The 24,049-nt window shown below is 37.4% G+C and overlaps 1 protein-coding gene across 1 annotated transcript in view; it reads right to left on the bottom strand.

Moving 5' to 3' along the window:
- The window catches only part of LEMD3 (LEM domain containing 3), a 56,155-nt gene that overhangs the window by 17,299 nt on the left and 14,807 nt on the right, over window positions 1-24,049 (bottom strand). Inside the window, exons 4-9 of the mRNA XM_019611253.1 lie at window positions 11,394-11,447; window positions 9,904-9,941; window positions 7,708-7,774; window positions 1,814-1,881; window positions 551-630; window positions 324-472 (exon numbers count right to left, since the gene is read on the bottom strand). Coding sequence (XP_019466798.1) covers window positions 324-472; window positions 551-630; window positions 1,814-1,881; window positions 7,708-7,774; window positions 9,904-9,941; window positions 11,394-11,447 — 456 coding nt within the window. The remainder of the gene's footprint in view (window positions 1-323; window positions 473-550; window positions 631-1,813; window positions 1,882-7,707; window positions 7,775-9,903; window positions 9,942-11,393; window positions 11,448-24,049) is intronic.

Here is a 24,049-nt window from a genome sequence, read left to right as displayed (position 1 = left end):
AGATCCTAGAATAACAATGAAATAGTCTGAAAATAAAGGCCAACATGTCTTTTTTCTCAAATACATCCAAATTTGCAATTTTTTTTAAACACACAAAGCATTGCTTTGGCAGGGAAAAAGCCAAAGTTTGCAGAGAAGGAATCAGTTTAGCTGACTACATCAACAGATGACAGCAAATAATGCAAAAATACATGCGTGGCTCAAAAGTGTAAAGCAGACTATGTTGTAACCAGGATACTGACTGAAATTCAAGAAAGCAGCTCTCTTACTATGTAAGTACATAGGGAAAAGTTATAATTAAAAAAGCATTTTTGGCAGCTTACCTAAAAGCGGTATTGATAATCTATGAGTTACGCTAATAAATGCACGGCGAAAACGACACCTGAAAGACATCTTTGGACTAGTGGATTCCAGGTACTTCACATCTGTCACATTAGTGACATCCACATCATTAGGGTCACTGCCAAGACACCTATTAAAACATATAACACATTTACAAAAAAGAACACATTCCATCAGAACACACTGCTATGAAATAAAGCTCACTTACTTTATGCCAACATCTTCCCCACTATTCAATATCCATTGTAGTGCTGTATTAAATACACTTTCATATTCTGGATCTATATTCTGTCAAAAGACAAATATGAATCAGAAACTTTCTAAATAAGCAGAAAGTATCACGCCATAGTAAAATACAAACATTCTGCAAAGATTAGGCAATTTGCAGCAGCAGTCAAAATTAAATGGCTTTGATCTTGAATTTTCAAGTTTTGCACAGCTTCTCACATTGGCAAAGTGATTTCATACATGCTGTGAGCAGCTACAGGACTTGCTAATATTCCTCAAACAATTACACAAAAAGTCAAGTCACCATCACCCTTTATTAACAATTTTGACCTACATGGTAAAAATAAATTCAGCCACTAGGCGGTGCTCATTGAAAACCTATTTCAGAAATAAAACCAGTTACAAACCCAGGTGAAAATTGGTCCTATAAAGAGCAGCTGAGGTATTTTTGGTTTAAGTTTTTCCTCAAGCATCTTAGTTGATAATCTGCAAATAATCTTATGTTTGTAGTTCAGGAATGATATAAGTATGTAAATTCCCATGTAGTTAAGTTAGTTGATACTGGTTATTGTAGGAGGACATAAACTGCAATTTGAGCAAAGTCTCCATAGTTCACCTTACATGTCCTCTGCAGAAAAAGGAAAGCAAAACAATGGAATTTAATACTCTATTTGAACTGAAACTGTCCAAAACAATTTTTATCTCCACCTTTTCTTTGGGTCTTACATCAAAAGAAAAGCCCCTAAGGAAAAAAAAGAGGAACAGCAGCTATTTCCACTTTGAGAATAAAAAAAGTTTACCATCAAACACTGAAATTCAGTAAAGGAATCACATCTATAATCACAAAATGAGGCAATGTAGAGTCAAGTAAGGTTTTGTACTGACAGATTTTCATGCAGATTTTGAGTTTAGAGCTAGAACAGTTGTTACAATAGCAATCATTCTTTTGATATAATAGAAATGCTAGTCCATTTATCATCTATCATCAGTTCTTTTCCCCTGCTGCTTTTTTTTTTATTTGCCATTCCTCTCCCCCAGAATCTCCCTACCACTTCACATAAAAATCATGAGCAGCATGCGTTAAAGATATTAACTCAAAGCATTTCCAATTAACATTCGATTCTATTTCAAATATTAGTCACTACATTAAAATGAAATCACATGAAAACAAAAATAAGACCTTAAAATTTTTGATTACACAGATCTTAAGTAAGAACCAATGAATAATATCAGAATGACTTACTTTCAAATATGCAGCTGCCTCCTGGACGGTAAGGTTTCTTTGAACAGAGCTGCCACATTCATGTTTCCCTGGTAAAATTAAATTTATTTTGATCATACATATTACTAATCGTATAAAATAAAATCACCAAAACACAATCATAATCTACACAAGCAGGAGTAGACAAATAATTCTCTTAAAAAAAATCTGGATGAAATATAAAAAAAGACCGTCACAGCTAATAATATGTACAAATAACATCAATACAACTTCATGTGATGATCAGAAAACATACTTCAATATTTATACTGAAATTGGAAAAAAGGTAGTATAAAGATCAATCAGAAGAACATTACCATGAAAGAGCTGCTATACTCTGACTCAACATCTTCCAAACAATTTAATTCATTTACTCTGAAGTAGGTGTAAGCTTTTATAGAGAGCATGCTAGTTCTAGTTCTATCATATCCACAGCAGTACTTCTGGCACTATGAGGTTACCACATTACAGCTTGCTCCAAGTTACTGCAGTACTTCTTTCCCTTCCTGCAGGCTTACAACACAGCAATCTGCCCCCAAACCGCTGGTTTTACCATCTTCCTAATTCTTTCAGAAATAATGCAGAAGCAGCCAGGAAATAAGGCACAGCCAGTTCACTGCCACGTACCATCTTCTTTCTCATTTACTTTTACTAAACTGAAAGAACTTAATTTATGCTAAAATAATTAGTGACAGTCACGCTAAGCCCTCATGCAAAAGCAAAACATCCAACATCAGTTTTATCCACTACTAGGTTATTATTCCCTTAGAACTGGAAGAGAATAACAAATCATTTCTTTCTTGATCCTTCTGAAAAAAATCAAAATTAAAACAACAACAACAAAAAAACCCCCACCACCTTGATATCTGTATCTGCACCAAAACTGTAAAAAAAGGAAGAACAAATCCAGCCTATCACTAACTCAAGATGAGCCTTACCCTCCTGTACCCATACCTATTAATAATTCCCAAAGCAATAGCAAAGCTAGGGAAGTTTATATTTTGTATACATGTGAGATTCTTAAACTTCTGTTTACAGTCTCACCAGTTATTTCAAGATGAAACTACTCCATACTGGGCTACCTTTTAAAGGTAGCAAATGCTAGTATTAACTATCTAGATTCAGGGTAAAATTAGCAAACACTACCACAAGCTATGGGAAATATTTTCACGCCTCGCTCACAGGAGGGAGTTCCAAAGAAATAAATGTTTTTATGAAGCAGAAGTCTTTTGCAGACTGTTTTGTTTAATATCCTTCTGATATGAAAGATAGTAGTTTAAAAGTTGCTTCACTTGATAATTAGCACACATCTTAGATTTAGATCTGATATGATAGCAAAACTAGCCACTAGTGAAAAATGATAGCGTTCTTGCCAAAAAAGAAGTCAGCACAAGAACTGCAGCTGTAAGTTATGCTAGCTTATATTTTAGGCAGACGTTCTTTTTGTTCTGCATAAATTCTACTACCTGCAATGTACATTTACAGGCATCAGTGATTTCATGTTTCAAGAGTGGCAGACTTGGGAGAACTAGGTATCTTATTCATAGTCTCAAGCACAAACACATTATTTAAAACTTAGAATTTTTAGTCAAAAAAAATCCCAAGCATATCTTGCTAGAAGCTCTACCTACAATCTCAGCCAGGTATTAGATTACATAGCATTAACATGACTACTAATACTACACGCAAAAAAAACCTGAATGAATAAGACCTGAAGTTTTGAAGCACGTCAGTCACCATTTGAACAGAACAGCTTAAGGGAGCAAGGGGATGAAACTCTTCTGCCCAATGGCTTGGGGGTTTGTTTTTGTTTTAAATTATAAGAAATAGTAAAAGGATGCAGTTAACAAACAAAGAAAAAACAAACAGTACCATAAAGCAATCAGATGTCAAGACAGTGAAAAAGGCATTCCTAAAAGAAGCCAGAGGATTCATTTTAGATTTTTACTCTTAGAAGAGTACAGCACTACAACCCACATGAGGACAAAAGCTCCTTTAGAAGCAGACTTCTAGCAGTTGTAAAATAATCTTATTTGCCTCCTTCCAGGAATGACATTTGCACAGTATGCAGCCAACATGTCAACTTCATAGCTTCTTGTCTCATTTTTAAAGCCAGCAGACAGTTTCTTCACTGCACTTTTCCTGACAATTTTTTTTTCCCAACTGAGCAAATTTACCTCTTAAAAATGCTTTTGATGCTCAGGCACTGACAATATTTAAGGCCCACCAGTACAAATTATTCTCATGAAATCCCAGAAGAGAATAAATAAAAACCCATTTCATCTTGCCTCCCACTCCTGAAATCAGTAAGCTAATCACTCATGTAGTTTCAGCCCTGTGCAAAAAGCTGCTAGAAGTGCAGCTATTCATTCCTATTCCTCTGTTGTTGAGGATCGGAAAGCTTGAGAATTTTCCAACTTTCTGCAAGTCAGGTAGATGTCCATGCTAATGCAAGCAGCAAGATATTCCTATGTGCCACTTTAGCCACTCTTTTAGCTAGTGGTTCTGCAAATGAAGGCTTACATTGAGTTACTTTGGTGTAACTATTAACCACTTGGCTTGGAAACTCAGTCTGATGCTCAGAGAAGTGAGTAATCGAAGAAAAGTAAGAGCAGAACAAACGTTGTGAGAGCAAGTACAAATGACTGATCTCCCATAGGCAAATTCAACAACAAATTCTAAGTGTGGAAAAACAGAAATTCTTATATGGGTTTTAATCAGGTTAAAAAAGAAAAATCAAATATCTGAAGAACTACAGGTTAAGGAGTGTGGCAGAACAGGAGCTGCCAGATAGAGTAGCTAACACTTTAAATTAATGTTAAGGAATAGCCAGTGCTTTGCCAGCCTTGGATTTACCGACGAGTCTCATTCCATACCGAAGTCCAATTCACCTCACATCTCAAGGACATGTACTGTCCTTTAGTGCAGAAGGAAACCATTCAAGTCTCACAGACCTCTCTGTGGAGAATGCCAAGCCAAAGATGCTTCTCACTAAGTCAAAATCCTTTGTGCACAAGGAAACACAGGAGATGCTTCTTTGGAGGATGGTGACCAGGCTTATTCATTTTGTAAACTTAAGAATGGATCCATCTACTGAAGACCCTCCACAAAAGACAAACATCCAGTAATTAATACATACATGCCGGAAGGAAGCCTAATTTAAATAAAACAGATTTTGTTTTAGAATAAAGTGTTAGGCACTGAACTATACAGTATCTACAAACCTTGCTGCATTTAACAAAGGCAGAATGAAAAGACACAAAGAAGAATATAAAATTCAACCCAGAACTGAATGAGCAGATTTTGCTTCTCCCTCTGATTTCTTCTGAGGCAGGCATTACTCACCACAGATTTAGTAGACTAATAATTCTGAGAACAGTGATGCATTAAAGGCAATCTATTTTTACAGAGAATAGTTAAATTATTTTACATAATATCAGAGCACCACAGAATAGAATAGGCATCTTCAATTGGAACATAGTATATTAAGCCAAATAAAAATAATGAAGCATTACAGAGACTCTTTGTTACTTTAAAAAAACTTCCAATGCGTCATCTTTTATATTTAAGGCCCCATCATTTGCTCTCCAATTAAAGTTGACAAAGCAGAAAACACTAGCTCAATAAAAATACAAGAAGCTTAATTAAACAGAAGGCTAGCAACTGAATTCTGAAGTGATCATCTCCACTGCAATTAGAACACTGAATAAAGCTTAACAGAAGACACTAGTGCAAGTTTCCATCTTGCCTTTTTAATATTAACAGTAATAACATGAACAAATGATTGATAGCCAAGCATGAAATGAGAGAAACTTTTCCAAGTATGCGACAGGCCTGAGAAGAATCATTTTTACTAAAATTATCTTCCATTACTTCTCTCTTTTGAGATGCTGCATTACGTATAAAAGTAACACTCTTAAACCCTGCATCTCTCAAGCAACCTCCTGTGTCATACAACTTTTAAACAGTTTCCACCTGTTGTGCCAGGCTGACGTCACTGCAGGACTGAAAAAGCGGATGGCAGACCTCTACCTCTCATACCCTGACAACAGTTGGCACTGAGGATAACTTCTGAGTATCAATGAAATAAGTCATTCTTCAGACTGCATGCAAGCTATTCTGTTGAGCAACAAGGCAATATGGTTTCAATTTGAGGACCATCCAATCAGAAAATATAGTTATATTTTTCGAAAGTAAGCACTGAAGATTCTCCTGGCCAGAAACAGACTAACAGAGATCCTTGAGATTTAAGGAAGAAAGCAGCAGGTCATCTTGGAGCATATATATATTCCTCTTGTAAGGAAGACTGCAAAACGTATTCTTTTAAGTGTTCATCACATAGGAAAAGAGCAATTAATGAAGAAAATTCACGTTCCTTCACAGATGCAGAAATGAAGCACTGAGCATTTTTATCCATGCAAATAAATCATCTACCATACAGCCACTGGAGGGCCAGATAACACTGAGGAAAGGGCAAGCTGTTACGCTATTTCTCTTCCTCTTTTGAAGAAAGAATATAATTCATTACTTCCATTTCACACCACTCAGCGCTTTGCTGCACATAGCTGTAGGTCTCAAAAGACTCTCCTGCACAGCACAGGTTAGTTACCTTGCGTGAAAGAAATCTTTCTGTCTCAATGATTGATAGGACAGAATTATCCACTATCATCTATAAAGCATGAAATAGTCTGAAACAGATAAAAATATCAAGACATAACTGAACCAAGTTCAACACTACACAACATTCACAATCAGAATGCAATAAATTTAAAACTAAGAAAAAAAAAAAAACTATCTTGAACACATTCAGGTTAAACATCCTTTCACTAGCTTGGGTTAAAGCATACTGTAAACAAGGAAAAATTTTGTGGGATTTGTCCAAACATTACTTTTATTCACTGTAGGTATTGTAAATATTCTGAAAACAAAAGCTTCTGCAGGAAGATCACTCTTGCAATTTAAAGGTATTATAGAACTGCTCAGATTTCTCACACATTTCCTATATAGTTCCGGACACAAACTGTCTGTCTCACAGCTGTTGCCACATTTTCACCCTTTGAGAAACACCTACGTTATCTGGCAATAGTGAGTCTTTATACAGAGAAAACAAATATGCTGAGAAGCCTTCTCAGTGGTACTTGCTGTTGCAAAACAAATAGTTGTCACAAAGAACAGTTACGAGAAAAAAAACTGAACCACTGCCTTGTAAATACTAAACAAATAAGCAAGGATATTGAACAAATGGTAATCAAGGAATAGTTCCTGCTGTAAATCATACTAGATGTCAAAGTTATACAATAGTCTTAAATTTTATCATTTCCCAATTATGATGTGTAGATATCTATACAATTTAAAGCTGCCTTAATTGTGAAAGCACAGTGATTTTATTTTGAATATTCAATAATTCTAAACACCAACTCTTACACAATACTATACACACTAATGAAAAGTTCTATGTAATTAGTTTAAAGTTAGACTCGTTTGTCTAACAAGGCCATCTTGTTTAACCACTAAACGTTTTTGCTTGATATGAAATCAAGTTGTAAACATTTTTCCACTAGAGTGAAATAACCACCTTTCCCTCACCACATACAGCATGTTTAAACCTTGTAATATCAAAAACATAATCAAAAATCTTGAGATCAAAATATTCAGTCTTCCATGTTAACTCAAAAAAAGTGGCAATGAAAGATGCTACACTGGTGGAAAAGGCAGTGTACATGATCTAGAAACAGGACTTCTAGTTTCCCAAAGCAGAGCTCTAAGGATAATCAGGGCCTCAGAATACACCAGTTGCTGCAAATCATTATCTGAGCACAGACATCTCAGTAGCTGTTACAATAATACTCATAGTCACAATATTTTTGAAGTGTTACCTGCTACTTGTGCCAATTTATCATGAAGTGCATATAAGCTGTTCATCATGAGACTTATTTCATCTTCCTAGAATTACAAACAAAACCATTGCATTAATATTAAAACATTACTAGCATGACATTTTCTTACACTTAATCCAAAAATTTTATACATCATCAGAAGAATTTTGTTTTATACACATGTACAGGTAGAAGACTATAACATTTCACACATCAACAACAACTTAAGTTGGAGATTTTGAAAAAAGTATTCACAATACTCATTTTTCAGATCTCAACTGAAACTGAACTAGATTGCTGCCTGGAATCTGTTTGCTCAGCCAATTAAAACAGACAGCTCAGAAGGTTATTTTAATACTGTCGAGAGAAAAGTGCAACGACCTACTGCAGGAAACCTGCTTTAGCAGGGAGTTGGGACTAGAAGATCTCCAGAGTCCCTTCCAAACCCTACAGTTCTGTGACCCAAAAGAAGCCAAAAGAAGAAGGGTCTTTTTTGAAAGCTACTATGTAAAAATAAAAGTGAGCTTTATTCTTAAGAGTGGGTTGTGTCACCACACAAGGACAATACTGGAGTATCATACAGCCATATGCCCCATGTAAGATTCACAGACAACAAAAATCTGATTTTGCTATCTCCAAACTACTGTAATTTTTTAACGAAAGCTATAGTTTGCATCATCTTTTTAGGGTTTCCTGCATAGGCTACTTGTATAAGGCCTATTTACCAACATACAAAAATGAACACCATAGAAATGTTACTTTACAACAGATTTAAACTTCTTTACCAAGACATTGAGCAATTTCATTGAAATTCATTCTGCAACCTTTTATATTGGAATAAGTTACTCAAAATATGAAGACAAGGAACAAGTTAATTATATACACTTGAGTAACCTGAAGGCCACTGCAAAAAGTTGTGGGTTGCCTTTTTGAAGCTGGCTCTGATTCCCAGGCAGAGCAAAATGGCTCAGATAAAACAAGAACCTTTATTCAGAAAATGTGCAAAAGAAAGTTTTCCAGTCTGTTCATCTTCTGGTTTTACGTCCATTGAAAAAAAAAAAAAACAAACAACAAAAAAACGTGTTTTTAGTATAACTCCCTGCTGCATGAGTGCAGTCTGACAACATTTTAAAGACTGAATAGCTCCAATTATTTTCCACAGAAAAACTGCTACCAAAAGGAAGAATACTTTTCATTGATCAAAAATTTGACAGATTAATTCCCCACAGACAACAGTAGAAACTGCCTCTTGTATTCTGGTTCTACAAATCCACCACAGTATTACAGTTGGCACTACCCAGGAAGTTAACCAACCTCATTAACCCATTTCCTGAATGGAAAATATCAGCCCTTTAACACAAACAGCAGTGCTCTAAGTTCAGCTTATTTGCCTGTCAGTACCTCAGAACCTACTTCGCAAAATTTAATTTGTTCAGAAGACTCAGTAAAAGTTTCTTCTCAAAAACTAGCCAGAGCTATTGAATGAAAATATGCAGCAACTCAATTGCAGAGCTCAACACTAGATCCCCCAAAAATTATCTTGTGAAACTTTCACATACATGCCAATGAAAAGCAGATCACTGTTTACAGGCCAGCCAAAGAGACTGAAGGCCCCCAGAAAGAACTACTAAAATGCAAGTTGCAGAACGAGACTAACCCAGATACCTTCCAGGATGACATCTCAAAATAGGTTATCCTGATATTCCAGTTGAGAGAGCGAATAGGGCAACTAGTAATAGCACTGATTCAAAGTGAAACAGACACATTTTCAAATCCATTTTCTGAAGACAACTAACCCTTGGCTCTTCCGTAGTACTACGGGAAGACCATAACGTCTCACGACAATCATCTCTTGTCAGTTGTCCTTTCACAGTTGAGAAACAAATGGTAGCAGTAAAGGAAAACTGATCAATTTAGCATCAAGAAAATCTTAGAATATTTTTTCCTCATACGTATACAACACAAATTAGGTAACATTTTCTCAGTATATAAAGCAACAAGCATGAGATAGCCAAGTCCTGTAATCTTATTTATACTGCCCAAAATGAAAAACAAAAACTTAAAATATTCAAGTAACAAGAAATAGACTCATCTCACATCAAACATTCAGAAACCACACCGTTCTGATAAGATCACTACGGCTTATACAGAACCATTTGACAGACTGAAATCTCAACATTAAATGTTTTTACTTACTTCTATGTTTTGTAGTTCTCCACTGAAGGGATTCTTGACTATCAAAAAAAAAAAAAGAAAAATAATTCATTCTATAGTTTGAAAATAGTTAAAAGTACATCATCACTCGGATTTTATAACAATGCTGTATTGTTTAAATAAAAACAACAAGTCCATAACGTGAGAAATAACAATTAGGCAGCTATTAGCATTTGACATGAGCTCCACATTTTACATCAGGCTACAGCAGCATTTAGGTTAAACCAGAATCCTGTTTATCTGCATATTTCACAGTTTGTTCGCACGCAAAGAAAAATGTACTTGTCATTTGCCAAACAGTTGCTTTAATGACTCAACCACATTAAAATCATAATTTGAAGGCTTTACATACTTCAGGTATCTATTTAAAAAGTATGACTACTTTTTTTTACTATTATTAAGCCATAATCCACGTAACAGAGCTGTACAACTACACGGTACTTGATGTATTGATGGAAGTAAGAGACAACACATTGAGGACTTAGGCGAGGAGTGTAATGTGCCTAAATGACCACTCTATCCCAAACAGAACAGTTCGTACAGCTCCTTAAAGCATATGCTTATCTATTATATTCCTCTTGGCTACAACAATAAATTCCTCAAGCAAGAGAAACTGAAGCTAGACACATCATTTGCACTCAAAAATGACTGCCTGGTAACTGAAAAACTACCAAGGCAGGAAGCAAACACCATTAAAGCACAGTTGCCTCTCTAAGCTACGAACTCAGACACCCACAGACTAAGCTTACACAGCAGTGAGCAGTTCTGTGTCCTATTCAAATGGGAAATGAAATTTTTACTGGCCTCAGTTCACAAGCACAAACACAATCAGGATAAAGAGAACATCTTGGGAAACCAGTCACAATCTTGCAAGTCTGGATTAAGTGCCACCATATTGATGCAGAAAGCACACCAAAAATGGGCATGCACATGGGACACACTGCTTAATGCATTTCTACAGTTCAACCTTCTAACTGAAGCACAGTAAAATACATGCACAGTTTTAACTGAAGTCCAAAATAAGTAACTCCATTTACACAATATGGTTAGCCTCCACTCCCAAGGCATCACACCTGTTTCCACTGCATTCCTGGTTGCACCTGAAGGCACCCAGCAACAGTCTGATACAAACCTGACCCACACAAAGCCCTTCCACACAAAGTTCTTCACAATGCATCACCAGCTGCCTCCTGGCAGCCAGTTGACTGACAGCATCCAAAACCATAACCAGGATGACTAAGTTGATCGATTAGTTTAGTCACAAATGGGAAAAACAAAAGAAATAAAGGTAGAGACAGCAGATTTCTTTACATTTGAAGCAAGATTTCTCATGTAGGGGGAATGGAAGGTACAAAGGAATTGAAGCACCAACTCATAAAACAGCGGTTCCCTGACCTTTGCCACATGTAATGTTATTTGGATATGTAACTGCTCAAGTCATAGTTTCTGGAAAACAGTGCAACTTACATTACCTGCAAAAACTTCCACAGCACTTCTGCCAGGAGACAGATGTTGACCCACTTCACCTTAATTTTGAAAAACAAGCAGAAGTGAGAATGATTACGGATTTATTACTCCTATATGTAGCGGCGATAAGGAACGATTAGAGCCAACAAACCACGTGGGGCAACAAAAATGTTTTCTGAGTAAAGAAAAGAGCCTGACCCTTTGAAACTCTGCAAACAAAAGGCTGCTCATGTGCCTAGGCTCAGAAGTGTGTCACTTGCCCAAAGCAATAAACAAGTTCACTTCCTCTGACACTGAAGGAAAAAAAAAAAAACAGCCCAACACAGGGTCTGGTTTTTATAGCCCTAAACACTTAATTTGGATATCAGATTAATAAATGCTAATAGAAGCTGAGTATGTTCAAATCAATCCTTATAGTGCTTGACTTCATTCTTCAAGTGCAAATTCTCTGAGACTGACTACCAAGTTATCAAGCTACCAACTTTACAAAGCTTCTATGTATTTCATTCATTAACTCTGTAGAATATTTCCAGCAAGCTCAATTTTTAATCTCAATAGCCTGAAACGGAATTAGAGACAGTCAAGGCTCTAAATGACTGCCAACATGCAAGTTTATTTGTTACTTATCCAGACTGGGTAATAATGGGCTTTTCCCAAAGTCAACCTTATTGTGCATATATGAAAACTTGATGGTTTTAGATGCAGGGGAGGCCCACAAGACAGAATAGCATGTAGATTTCCATATATCTGATAGACATGTTTCAGAACTGATGAAAGCCATGGAACAAATACAAATACAGTACAAGCACAGTTGCAAAGATGCAAAATGAAAGCTGTCAGCTGCAGTTCCACGTACTGCAACTAAACAAAGGCAGTGGTGTTCCTGTGTTCACACTGAGACTGGGGAAGTTGTGAAGTCAGTCTCACAGGTGAACAATTTCATATTTGGATAAATTGAAAGACTGCCTTTATGAAGCATCCAGATGAGATATGTCTATGTTTCAATGTTTGCCTCTCTTTCACAAAGACATGATGAAAAAACACTTCCCCTCAAAATGACTGAATCAATCCCTTTACCTCATTGCAACTCACACAGTAGGATTTCTTAAATTTGTGATTTTATGGGCAGTTAACTATTAAGAGAGAGACATTCCATGCAAGATGTCAACATAGCTTAGGACACCCAATGCCTTAAGAGGCAAGTATGCAACATGCTACTGCAGCAACTCATCACCTATGTGTGCAACTGATAGCTGTTAAGAAATATGGATCTACTTACCACTAAAACTTGATTAACTAGCATCAATAAGGCCCCTCCTTAACTACTTTTATTTCTTTATTTTTTCCAGTTCTGTCCACAATCAAAACTCTTACCAAACCATCTCACTTGCCACAGCCTCCAGCGCAAAGTTTTGATCAGCTGCCCCAGCTCATCTAGGTTGCTTCAATGCATTACATCCAGATTATTGGTTCAAAAACATTTTTTTTTCACAGTTCTTAAAATACACAAGTTTATCTTAACCAGCAACAAGTCCTTGTTCTACCAAAGCAAGTATTAACTAATTGCTAATAGAAAACTTTCTTATGTGAACATATACTCCCAAGGCTTCCCAAAGAGAGTTCAATATCTCAGCTATACAGCACTGAGTAAGAGACTTCAAAGTGGCTTATCTATCAAGCTCAATTTTTTATAAGCTTCAAAGAGCTACATCTCCAAAACAAATGAACTAGCTGAGTGTTCTGCATGGAGGTTTGCTATCCTGGAAGAAGAGCTTTTTTCCCAGCAAGGTTTTCCCTTGACTGATAACAGGACTATTTAACCTGAGTCAGAAGAAAATAAAGTATTTCTTACTTATTAAGATATTGGAACAGGAAGGGATATTCTATTTAAATTCCATTTTGAAGAGGCAATCTTATTTAAATTCTAGTTAATAAAAAACAAGACAACAACGCTACTGAAAAGCCTGTGAAATTAATACAAGCAGCACATAAATGTTTTTCAGATTAACTGAGTGCCAATAACCTTTAGAAGCATCTTTCATATGTATCTTAGTTGGAGCAAGCTGTAAATGACGACTTACAGTGGCAGAACTGCTCGGTCTCAAAGAACAAAAAATCACCTCTCTAAGGGTCACAGTTCCAAAGCATTCCAGCCAAAGCTGTCAGCACAAACACACCAAGTATCACAGAGATACTCAATTTTAAGAATACAAATGCGGTCAGTGTCAACATCCAAGGTTAATTTCCAAGGGAATACAGCAGCTGTCATCTTAAAAGCAACAATAAAACCACTCACTGGCTCCAGTTTCCTGTTAATACATTGCTAACAATTGCAGCCAGTGTTTACAAAAGAATCCTTCAGTTTTTCCACAAGGACAAACAGAGAGCACAAAGTGGGATTTCTCCTCTTTGTCAATGCATGCTTTAACAGACACGAAGCCGTAGCCTAGCTGCAGACATTTGTGAACGCGAAAGTCAGCTCTTACAGAGCTCCAATAGGCCAAGTTCCAAAGACTGACACAGCTTCACCTAGCAAGAAGATCTGCACAAACACCTTAAGCAAGTGTATTTTAATTTTTTATTTTTATTTTTTTTAAAGATAGATACGTATCACTAATGCAGTACAAAACTAAGGTCTGTGTTTATTTTCTGGTCACTAAAGTTGGATGAAAAAAAAAAAAAGTCAATCTTTCCACAACAGGCATCTAGAGCTGCAGTACCCTGTCCTGAACTGCATTACCATTCTTGCTGTCACAGCATTCAACACTTCAGCAGATGATATCAAAACTGACGCATGAAGTAACAGTCACAGTGGGACAAACCAAGGACTCATGAGCAATGCCAGGAAGGTTTTATTCTTCTGTTCTTAACTGGACAGAGAAATCAAGAGATCACAAGCAAAAGCAATCATCTGAGCATAGGAATATTGATGCTTCAACAGAATATTCCCCTAGCCATCAACAAATTTTCACCTCAAATTTTCTGAGTCAGAAAGAAGTTTTCTTTTCCTATATGCATCAATACCAGTGTACTTTTCCCCACCAATTTGTCTAGTCTTTCATTAATGCCAAGCTTCAGCAACAGACGTGAATGCATGAAAAACCATTTGCTTTGCTTTTTCTGAACCTGCCTCTTGCCAACTTGAGAAATTCCTCCTCATATTACAGGAAGCAGTGAGTAATCAGACTGCATTCAGCTCCTCCATAATACTCACCCCCTTACTTCATTCCCCAGTCCTTACTCTTCCACACTGATGAGTCCTACCCCTCCTTGCCATGACACCATGTGCCTTCAATCACAGTACAATTCTACGACTCTTTTTTCAGCTTTACTTTTCTACTTCATCTTTTCCACCGTTGGGAAACAGAGGTAGACACTAGTCAAAAATAAAGGAGCACTATGGATGTTCTCAAATATATATTCTCAAGTACACTTTGTGCTCAATTCCCTTCCTCAAAACTCCTACCATTGTGTTTGCTTCTTGACCACTACTGAAAAAATCAAGTTACCATTTTTGACAGAATCGTTGTAATCTCATAATCTACTTCTGAAAGAACAGTGATTTTATAAACCAAAAGCAACTTTTCAACGCAACTTTAAAGAGCTGTGAAGTCACATTTGCAGAAACAAGAATGAAACCCGTCAATATTACTTCTGAATGTGATAATTCAGGAAGCGCTAAATGCCATCTCCACAAGGATTCAGAGACTATTTACAGCAATGCACAGTTCCAAGCCAGTAACTTCCACAGAAGCAAGCACATTTTCCCTACAAAGAGAAAATTACTTTTTGCCCGTCTACTAAGACACACACAGACTAACCCCAAACTATTAGTTTGTTTTTTTTTTCCCCAAAACTTGTCCTGGAAAAGACTTGTGCTCAATAAGAGGATAGCCTAAGGCTTTCCATTAGTTTTCTCTTCATTAGAAAAAGAACAAAATAAAAATACAGATAATGTACTGTTAACAAAAAAAGCAACAATGTTGGAAGCTCTGCTATCCAAAACAGACCTCTGTGCTGCCTTGGAAACAAGCTGTCATTAATTTTGTAGTTCAAGTACTTTCAACATCAACCAAAGGCTCTGCCATTTTATTTTTGGTAACTCAAATCAAGCACTGATCCCACCTAGCAACATATCATCTATGTGTCAGACAGCTCCTAGTATGTCGTCTCAACGCTCCTAAACCTTTAAGTTTGGGGGGAGGAACAAAAACTATTACAGGTCCTAAGATCTACATAATAACAGGATGTCTACACACTTTCTGTAACACACTTGGAAGGCACTCCTTTTAAAAGCTCAAGAGGATGCTTTACCACTAGTACGTCCTATTTAAAGTAAACATGGCAGTCCCTTTGTGATTCCAGAGCTCCATCTTTCAGACAGCTTAAACAAAATAACCCTCCCTTTATTTTCCTTTCTGCAATTACTCAATACTCAAAGCTTTCTATGATCTCCAACTCCAGATTGTTTAAATTCAGGTGGAAACCACTTTAAACAAGTAGATCAAATATACGTGCTTTTATAAGATGACACAAAGTCACACGTAAAGCCAAGCAATTCCTTCACCACAGATATTCTTTGCTTCAGAACAGGTTTTTGTACTTCTAAATCAGTACATACATAAGATGAAAACAACCTGCTCGACAGCAGCAGTTTGACCAATCTTTGGTCACGCTCTTTTTGAACAGTAATGCAATCTGCCAAAAGGATTGGAGAATTCTAAAAGGATGCTAAGGAAAGACAGAGCTCCAGTCAGTTTTTGAGCTCAGTCAGTTTAGAGAACTTTCATTAATAATTTTCTTCAGCATCATTTGAATTAATCCTGCATGTGAATAAGCGAGATAAGAGTTGATAAAGCAACCAAATTACTTCATTATCACTTCTCTTCTGACAAAAATCTCCTCTCAAAGAATCAAAGTTATCTTTTTGTGACAGACTTCCAGATATTTTTCTTTCTGTGCTAGTAGTAGCAAAGCCCTCATTATTTTAGGTAAAAGAACCTATATATATGTATTTATAAGTGGGGTCGAAGGGGAACTCTCCATATTTCAGTCAGATCACCCTACATAGAAACATTCAAATGCACTCTTGCCTATTCAAATACTGGTGAACATAGACCCAAACACTGAGAGATTCTATTAATAGAACCACAGCAATTCAGTCCATGTTTAAGGTGATGAGCATTCTGGGAGAGCTTCTCATCAGATTTGAGGGCTGGAGCACCTTTCCTATAAAGAAAGGTTGTGGGAGTTGGGATTGTTTGGCTTGGAGAAGAGAAGGCTCCGGAGTGATCCCACTGTTATCTTCCAAAACGTGAAATCAGTTGCATGCAGGAGGGGGACAGACTTTTTACATGGGTAGACAGTGACAGGACAAGGGGGAGATGTATATAAACTCAAAGAGGTGATGTTTAGCTTAGATGTTTGGAAGAAATTCTTCTCTCAGAGGGTGGGGTGGGGTGAGGCACTGGCACAGGTTGCCCAGATAAGCTGTGGAAACCCCATTTCTGGAATTGTTCAAGGCCAGGCTTGATGGGTTCACAGACAGACTGATCTAGTTGTTGGCAACCCTGCCCACCACAGGGGGTTGGACCTAAATGATCTTTGAGATCCCTTCCAACTCAAGCCATTCTACAATTCCATGATTTAGTTTCATCTGAATAAAACCAATACTTTCATTTTTAGTGCTTGCGTTATTTATAAAAACTCTAGAAATTCTAAGTTTCGTGCTTAAAAGATACATTTTGATCTGTGTAACGTCTATAAATACTACAGCATCAGAAAAGTGAAACAGAAGAGCAGGTTGTCAGTTCTTAAGAACTTCACTTGTCTTTTTTTTCTAATAAATTATAAAATAAATCCAAAACTTAAACAGTTGCCAAAACACCAGTGTTGACTTTAGAGCAAGTTTTGACTACAGTGTTGCCACTCTATCAACAGTGCTACTGGTGAGAACCTGCTGTACTAAAGCACCCACTGCAAGTTACTGTGTCTACGAAGAGAGTGGAAGACCTTGAAAATAACCGTAAATAGGCATATAATGATAAAAAAAGGTAAACGAACCCACACCAGAATCAATGCAGCTATACGCTATGAAACAAACCTGAGAATAACCATATCCACAAGAAGGTAATACTGCAATGTAAGTCCCTAGTTCTGTCAAGAGATGAGAAACTCAGGCAGGAAAGTCTGTTCTGTACCTACACAACTGCAGGACAGCTACAACAGAAGTATCAAGCCACCAAATGCTTACCTCAGTATTTCCAGTTAACAGGCCCACCCAGAAACTGGTCTTCACACCTAATACTATCTCTTCTATGCTTACATTAATCTCTGGAGCACGCTCAGTAGAAGAACAATTTGAACAAGAGCACATTAAAATGTTTATTGTAATGTTTAAGTAAATGTTTTATAGCAATGGAATTCGCACGCACATTTTTTTACATCACATTACAGAACACACTGTATTTCAGTGAGGAAACACTTCTCAGTGTTCTTTTAGAAAGAAAATAGCTTGGAAGTGTATTTGCAATGCACTGTAAAAATCTGTTAGTGTAACATTCCTTGCATACATATACACAAATGGTCTGCATTATGGGCTAGTGTTTTATGTAGGAGAAAACACTGAGGCTGCTTTTATTAGCAGCTGTAAAATATTATCAGGAAAAACATTATATTTCAGACACCTCCCAGAACTTTACAGCAGGTAAAGAATACTTTCGCCTTCAAGAGAACCACAAAAGGCTTCTATATTAACTCTTCTTTCTTCTCTGCTCCCTCCCAAATTTTTTAGTTCCTTGTACATTGTAAGGTCAAGAAAAACCCAAGACTTCAATAAATGAACGCTGAAACGGACAATATATTGAAAAGCTGTAAAATGCCTTCCTGAAAACACTGCAGCAAAGACAGCTCTAACACCAGATTAGGAAGCTGCCTGGCTTTCCTCAAGCTCCCAAGTTCTAGCTGGAGAGCAAACCGGTAATGCAAGTGTTATTAAAACACAGAAGGTTTGACAATTATTGGGAAGTTGCAATTAAATATTAAATACATTGTCATTCCCCTGAGGGGCCAATCTGCATAGAAGTACTCCTCCTCATCCTGCACAAGAAGGAAGGAAAGATTCCTGTCTTGAAGAGAGTCCAACATAAAAATACAGTCAACCTCTTCTTCCACACAGACTTCAGTTACAAGGAATTAGTATCATGCTACAGAACTATGAGCAGCTTACAGCATCCAAAGACAACTTCAAACAGAGAGCACTGACAGAAGAATCCTTAAAAGACCCTCAATCATGAGAGCTAAGCCATTAACAAATTCAAGATAAAGATCACATTGGGATTTTTTTCTTTTCAAAACTGGTGTTCTGCTGTGCCTTTGTCCTTTTAACTGTTCAGCCTGGTCCGACTCTCAGAACCTGCAAAGAAGTAGCAGAACTGCTAAGCAATGGTCCATAACCTATACAAAGCCTGAAAAGAGCTGCAAGCCTCTGAGAATAGTAACCCGATGTATCCTAGGGAGAAAGAAGAGCTTTCTCTCCATTGTGCAGGTGATATTTAGCTGCTAGCAGGTTTCTCCTCCTCACAGAGAAGAGCTTTCTGGGAAAAAGCAATAGGCAGGTTACCAATGTATCCATACTGGCTACAGAGAAGCTGCCCAGTAGGTACAGAAGTCTGCACAGCTCCAAACCAGGATGAGGTCAGCAACATTTGAGTGAAAATGAAAGGAAGTGGGTGATACTCAGCAACTTTCATTTTTACTCAGCTGGAGCAAGACTAAAGGATAAGGTAACCTTCCGCTCTGCCTCCACCACCACCTGCCCTTGGCTGATAGCTTAACTGGCAGGTTCAAACAGAAGTGATTATCTGAAGAGAACAACTGGGCTACCACAGCCATACACCACAGCTGTCCTTTCGCTTAAGGCTTACCTTTACCTCCTACTCTCAGCCCAAGAGTCTGTTTGAACTAAGGCCTGCAATTTTGTTATCATAATTGGTTTGTGGTTGTTGTTTCGTTGTTGTTGTTTTCTTCCTTAACTTAAAAAGGCTACGCCTAAGGAGGTGCTTGTGGATTGAGGTGCTGGTAACAGCTACTAGTATGATGCCAAGATTTGGGTAAGCAGCTCTGCATAGTCCCATCTTCTGAATGGCAAAAAACACAACAAACCAATTCATTCCCTTACAACAGGGACAGGCAGATCCTATTTGGCCTTTGGACCTCAAAAAAAAAAAATAAATAAAAATCAACAGAGCTGGGAATGAGATGTCCTGGTATTTTTATGCAATTCTTTCTTTTTAGTCTGATCCTCCCACAAAGCAATGACATTACTGCCAAACGCAACATATAGCAGAATAAAACATATCTGGATTTAACATCTCATTATTTTTTCCTATTTCAAGTGTCACCTCCTAAATCCACACCATTTTATTGTTTCTTCATGAACAGCATCTTAAGCTGAAGGTCAAGGGAAAAACAATATTTCAAGTTACAAATGAGAAAACATTAGCAGCTGCTTTGTTCAATTCCATAGTACACAAAGCACACCTTTGCTCAAGGTGAACAAGCTAAAAAAAAAAAAGGCTATGGTATTTAAAGACACTGGTCACAATACATTGAGGATCACCAAGTCAGACACACATCTGCCCATGCTGAATGGCTCAGCTCTGAAGAGTACTTAACATACAGCTGGTATTTCTGGTTTTCACTGTGAAAAGAAAAAGGAGTAGCTCAAAAGACACTGTACAGACGATACAGCGCTAGGGCTCTCCTAGATGTTCTCAACAGTGTTTCAGATTTTTCTAAGGGTTTATCAGAATGAACAAAAGTTTGTCATCTTCTCTACAAAATATGAAGTATGCAAACATGAAATACCCTTTTAGATACAGTTCAGACTACCGATTTCCCAGTTATTCAGGAAAAAGACCTTTATCTAGAGCTGCTCTTGGATAAGCATTACTTCATAGGCTTACAGAAAAACTCAAAAATAAGAATTAAGAATAGTTTCTTGTCCAGAAGGAAGTCTGCATTTTCTTAGCTGGGCAAACTCTGCCCTGGACAGCATAAGCTTCCTTTAAAAATTAAAATTAAAACACCACACCATGCCTCTCATCTCCAGAAACTTCCCATCAGGTCCAAACCAATACAGAAACAGACTGATGAATTTGACATCACACTCCACTCTTCAATATCACACTGAGGAATTTCATTAATCATTTTCTCTTATTTACAAAGTAACACTAAACTCCTTCCAAGGAATTTCTAAGAGGGAGGAACAGCCCAAACAGGACAGCCAGACTGGCTCTCCCCCAGTAACTCTGACAGGATTTCCAAGCCTGAAAGAGGCCTCTCAGGGGTTTAATCACATATACACCACTCAGTCTGTCAATGGAAAGTGAACAAATATCCTCTGTGGTTGTCTGAATAATACTGTTTGAACAAGAACAAACAGCCCACTAAACTTTTAGACATAGGTCAGATGTCAGAGATGATCAGAAAATGTCATGATTAACGTTTCACCATTTCCCTGAAAACATGTTGTGAATAAAAAAAAGAAAGCATATCACAATCAAGAGCATTAAGGCAACTGTAACAAAAATGTACCTTCTCTTATTTGGAACCCGTCACTTGCAGTAAATTCTCCATTGCTCAATTTCTACCAGCAGGTTTTGCATCAGGTTTAGCTACATTTCTGTTCAACCAACACATTCAGATAAAGCTGAATTTGTTAGAGATGTGACGTGATGTTTGGGAACACTGCACCTGAGATGTCTTTGTTGCACAGCCTGATGATACCAAAGAAGTCTCACAGAATGAGCCTGCTGAGGGATGTTTTGTGGTACAACTACAAAATGACATGATGGGAATTAAGGAGGCTGATGGTTAAGGTGAGTGGTTTTTGATACGCTGCCTTCTGAAAGCATCCAGAAGCCAACGTAAGCACTAGCAAAGGCATAATGGAGAGGTCTAAGGCTTCTCTGCTAAGCAATTCACGTACTCAACTGACCTTCATAGAAAGTGGGGAGAAAATGAAAATTAAGATCCAGATGTTGCCTTAGAAACCAGCCTGTTTTGCGCAATTCATCCCTACAGTCCTCTTGCAATAGTCTTATTCAGTGCACTAACAAGGGTAGACTCATGACTCTTTAACCAAGATGCTATCTAAATACAAAGCCTCCTGTACCTTTCCAATAAAGGTCAGGATGTGTCCTGTATATAAACTCTGTATTAAGACTTACATGAATAAATGCAGTCTCAGAAAACAACTGCTTTATATACAATCCAAGATGCTGTCTTCCAACTTTTAGTTAAGTAAATGATCTCTATTTCTACAATAGAGAAAAAATGGGCTTAGGAATTAGTATACAAGCATTCATTTGTGAAGAGTCATATGTCTTACCTACCACATCATTACTGAAATCCAACTGATCTACTTAGTAGGCTTTAATGCCACTTAATTCAATGTTAAACTTCTTTTAACCTCCCTTCCATCTCTTCCCCTCTCCACATAAGACAACCTTCTAAATCAATTCAGAGCATAATTCAGTCCATTTAAAAGAGGTAATGGAATTTAAGACTCCAAAAAGTCACTTGTTCTCAAGGTACATGCATTACAAGACGAGCAGAAAACTTGATTTTTCTCTGCAAAACATCAGATGTTAAATCACTTCTCCAACAAACTAGGCCCAAGAATCATGTTGAGTTTGCCAGCTACACTTTTAGTATATATGACATTCACTTGCTCCTTTACCCTTTCTTTCTCCACAGTGCACTGGAAACACAGTAGAAATGAGAAATGACACTAAAATATATGGGTGAAAGTACAGCACAGCAGCAGGGAAAGGGAGACAACAATAATGATGTCACAGAAAATGACCATAAGTGAAATATAGACGGTTGGGGCATTAGTTTCCTCATCCCTAATGTATTTCCTTATTACAAATGGTAAGTTAATTTCTTACTCATCATACAGTATCCTCAAGTTATTCAAAAATACTCGATTCAACTTTACACCTCTGTTATCAACATACCTTCAACTCCTCCACCTGGGCTGAGGATTACTGAATTGACAAGTTTCTAAAGATTACTCAAAGCTTCTATGGAAAAAAATATCAGCAGTATCTCAGAATAGGTTTGTGTGAACCCAAGGCATTTATTTGCCTACACAGAAACTGCAGAAATACTGAGATGACATGCAGGTGCTATCTTATCAGCTGTGCAAAGAGCCCATACCTGCATGCAGTCAAAGCATCCAGTTTGTTTTATTGTTCCCTCATTTTCCAGGTACAGACTGTGCTCTGACATCAACTGCAAAGCCTTTACATCACCACTTTCACTCAAGAACTTGATCTTTTTTTGTTTATGTTTACAGGAGGGCTCAACAGCAAACATTATAAACTGAAGCAAACCCTCCACAGAGTAGGAACCTGCATGAGATTTGCTGCAAGTTGTTCAGTGGTTCACCCATCTGCACTTGCATCCATCAATACGCTTCTCTGCACCAGTACACTGACCCTTTTCCAAATTTTGCTCAATCCTAATTCTTCAGTAACCATGACACAAGACATGAATAGTTACTTTGATTAGAGGCAGAGTTAATACCATCCTACACGTTATAATTATGGTAAAGTTTTTGTCACTATCTCTTGCAATTCTAAACCTCCCAGCAAAAACAGAAGAAGCCAAGAAGTGAGCAGTCAGGAAAAGATACTGCTATGGAATTTCTTAGACAAAACAAATCCCCTGGAAATCACTATTTCTTTTTAATGTATCTTGACCAGTCAACGCACTCCCTTTAATCTACCTCAAATCCCAAAACACAAATACTTTTTCCAATTGACACAGTTATTCAGGAGTTTTTAACACGTAAGGAACACATCCGACGATTACAAAGGACTTTGTCCTTCTCCACAGCACTGGAACAGCAGTTTCATTAACAAAAAAACTAAAGTACTTGCTTAATTTACTTGTTTGTTAAGCTTTTTTTGTTAACTGATCAAACAAGGTTGTCAAACAGCAGCTCTGTCCTCCCATTCACATGTTCATATTATTTCTAAAGCACAAGGCAAGAAGCCTGACAGGGATCAGCTTGGTACAACCCCACCACTCCTGACAGCTTAGCTGAATAAGCACTAAGCCAAAGTTTTGCAACCTAGTACTCCCACATGAAATACACATCAGCATGTGTTAAGTGTACATGATGTTTCTAAAAAAAAAAATCAGCAGACCCCATCAATAGAAAGATTGCAGGTCTGATTCTCCTCTCCTGTTGGTATACTTTAAGAAACAGTACAAAGTGGGGTTCCGACAGTGCTACACTAAATGTATGTCCTTGGGTAATACGGGCTCCTCCTTAAAAGACTTCAACTGTAACCACTGTTGCTGTAACAGAAGAAACACAAGTTTGCTGTTTGCTTTCCCACTTCTGTGCAGGCTGCAATGCTCCATAAACATGGAAAAGTTGCAGATCTTTCGGATCATAAACTGCCCTCAGTTCTCACACCAGAAACCAAATATTCTTTTGTGAAAACTACTATGTGCTACGAGATTGAATGCAAACTTTCAATTAGTTTCTGACAGCTTGTGCAATCAGATCCTGTTAGAGCTCTCCTGCATTCCCACTCCCCAAGCAGGTAGTTTCAGTTCTAATTTCTCATCACTCCACAAA

Source organism: Meleagris gallopavo, chromosome 1 (assembly GCF_000146605.3).
Source record: "Meleagris gallopavo isolate NT-WF06-2002-E0010 breed Aviagen turkey brand Nicholas breeding stock chromosome 1, Turkey_5.1, whole genome shotgun sequence".
In the NCBI taxonomy this organism is placed as follows: Eukaryota; Metazoa; Chordata; class Aves; order Galliformes; family Phasianidae; genus Meleagris; species Meleagris gallopavo.
Note: the sequence above shows the minus strand (reverse complement) of the source record. Positions and strands in the feature narration are given on the sequence as shown.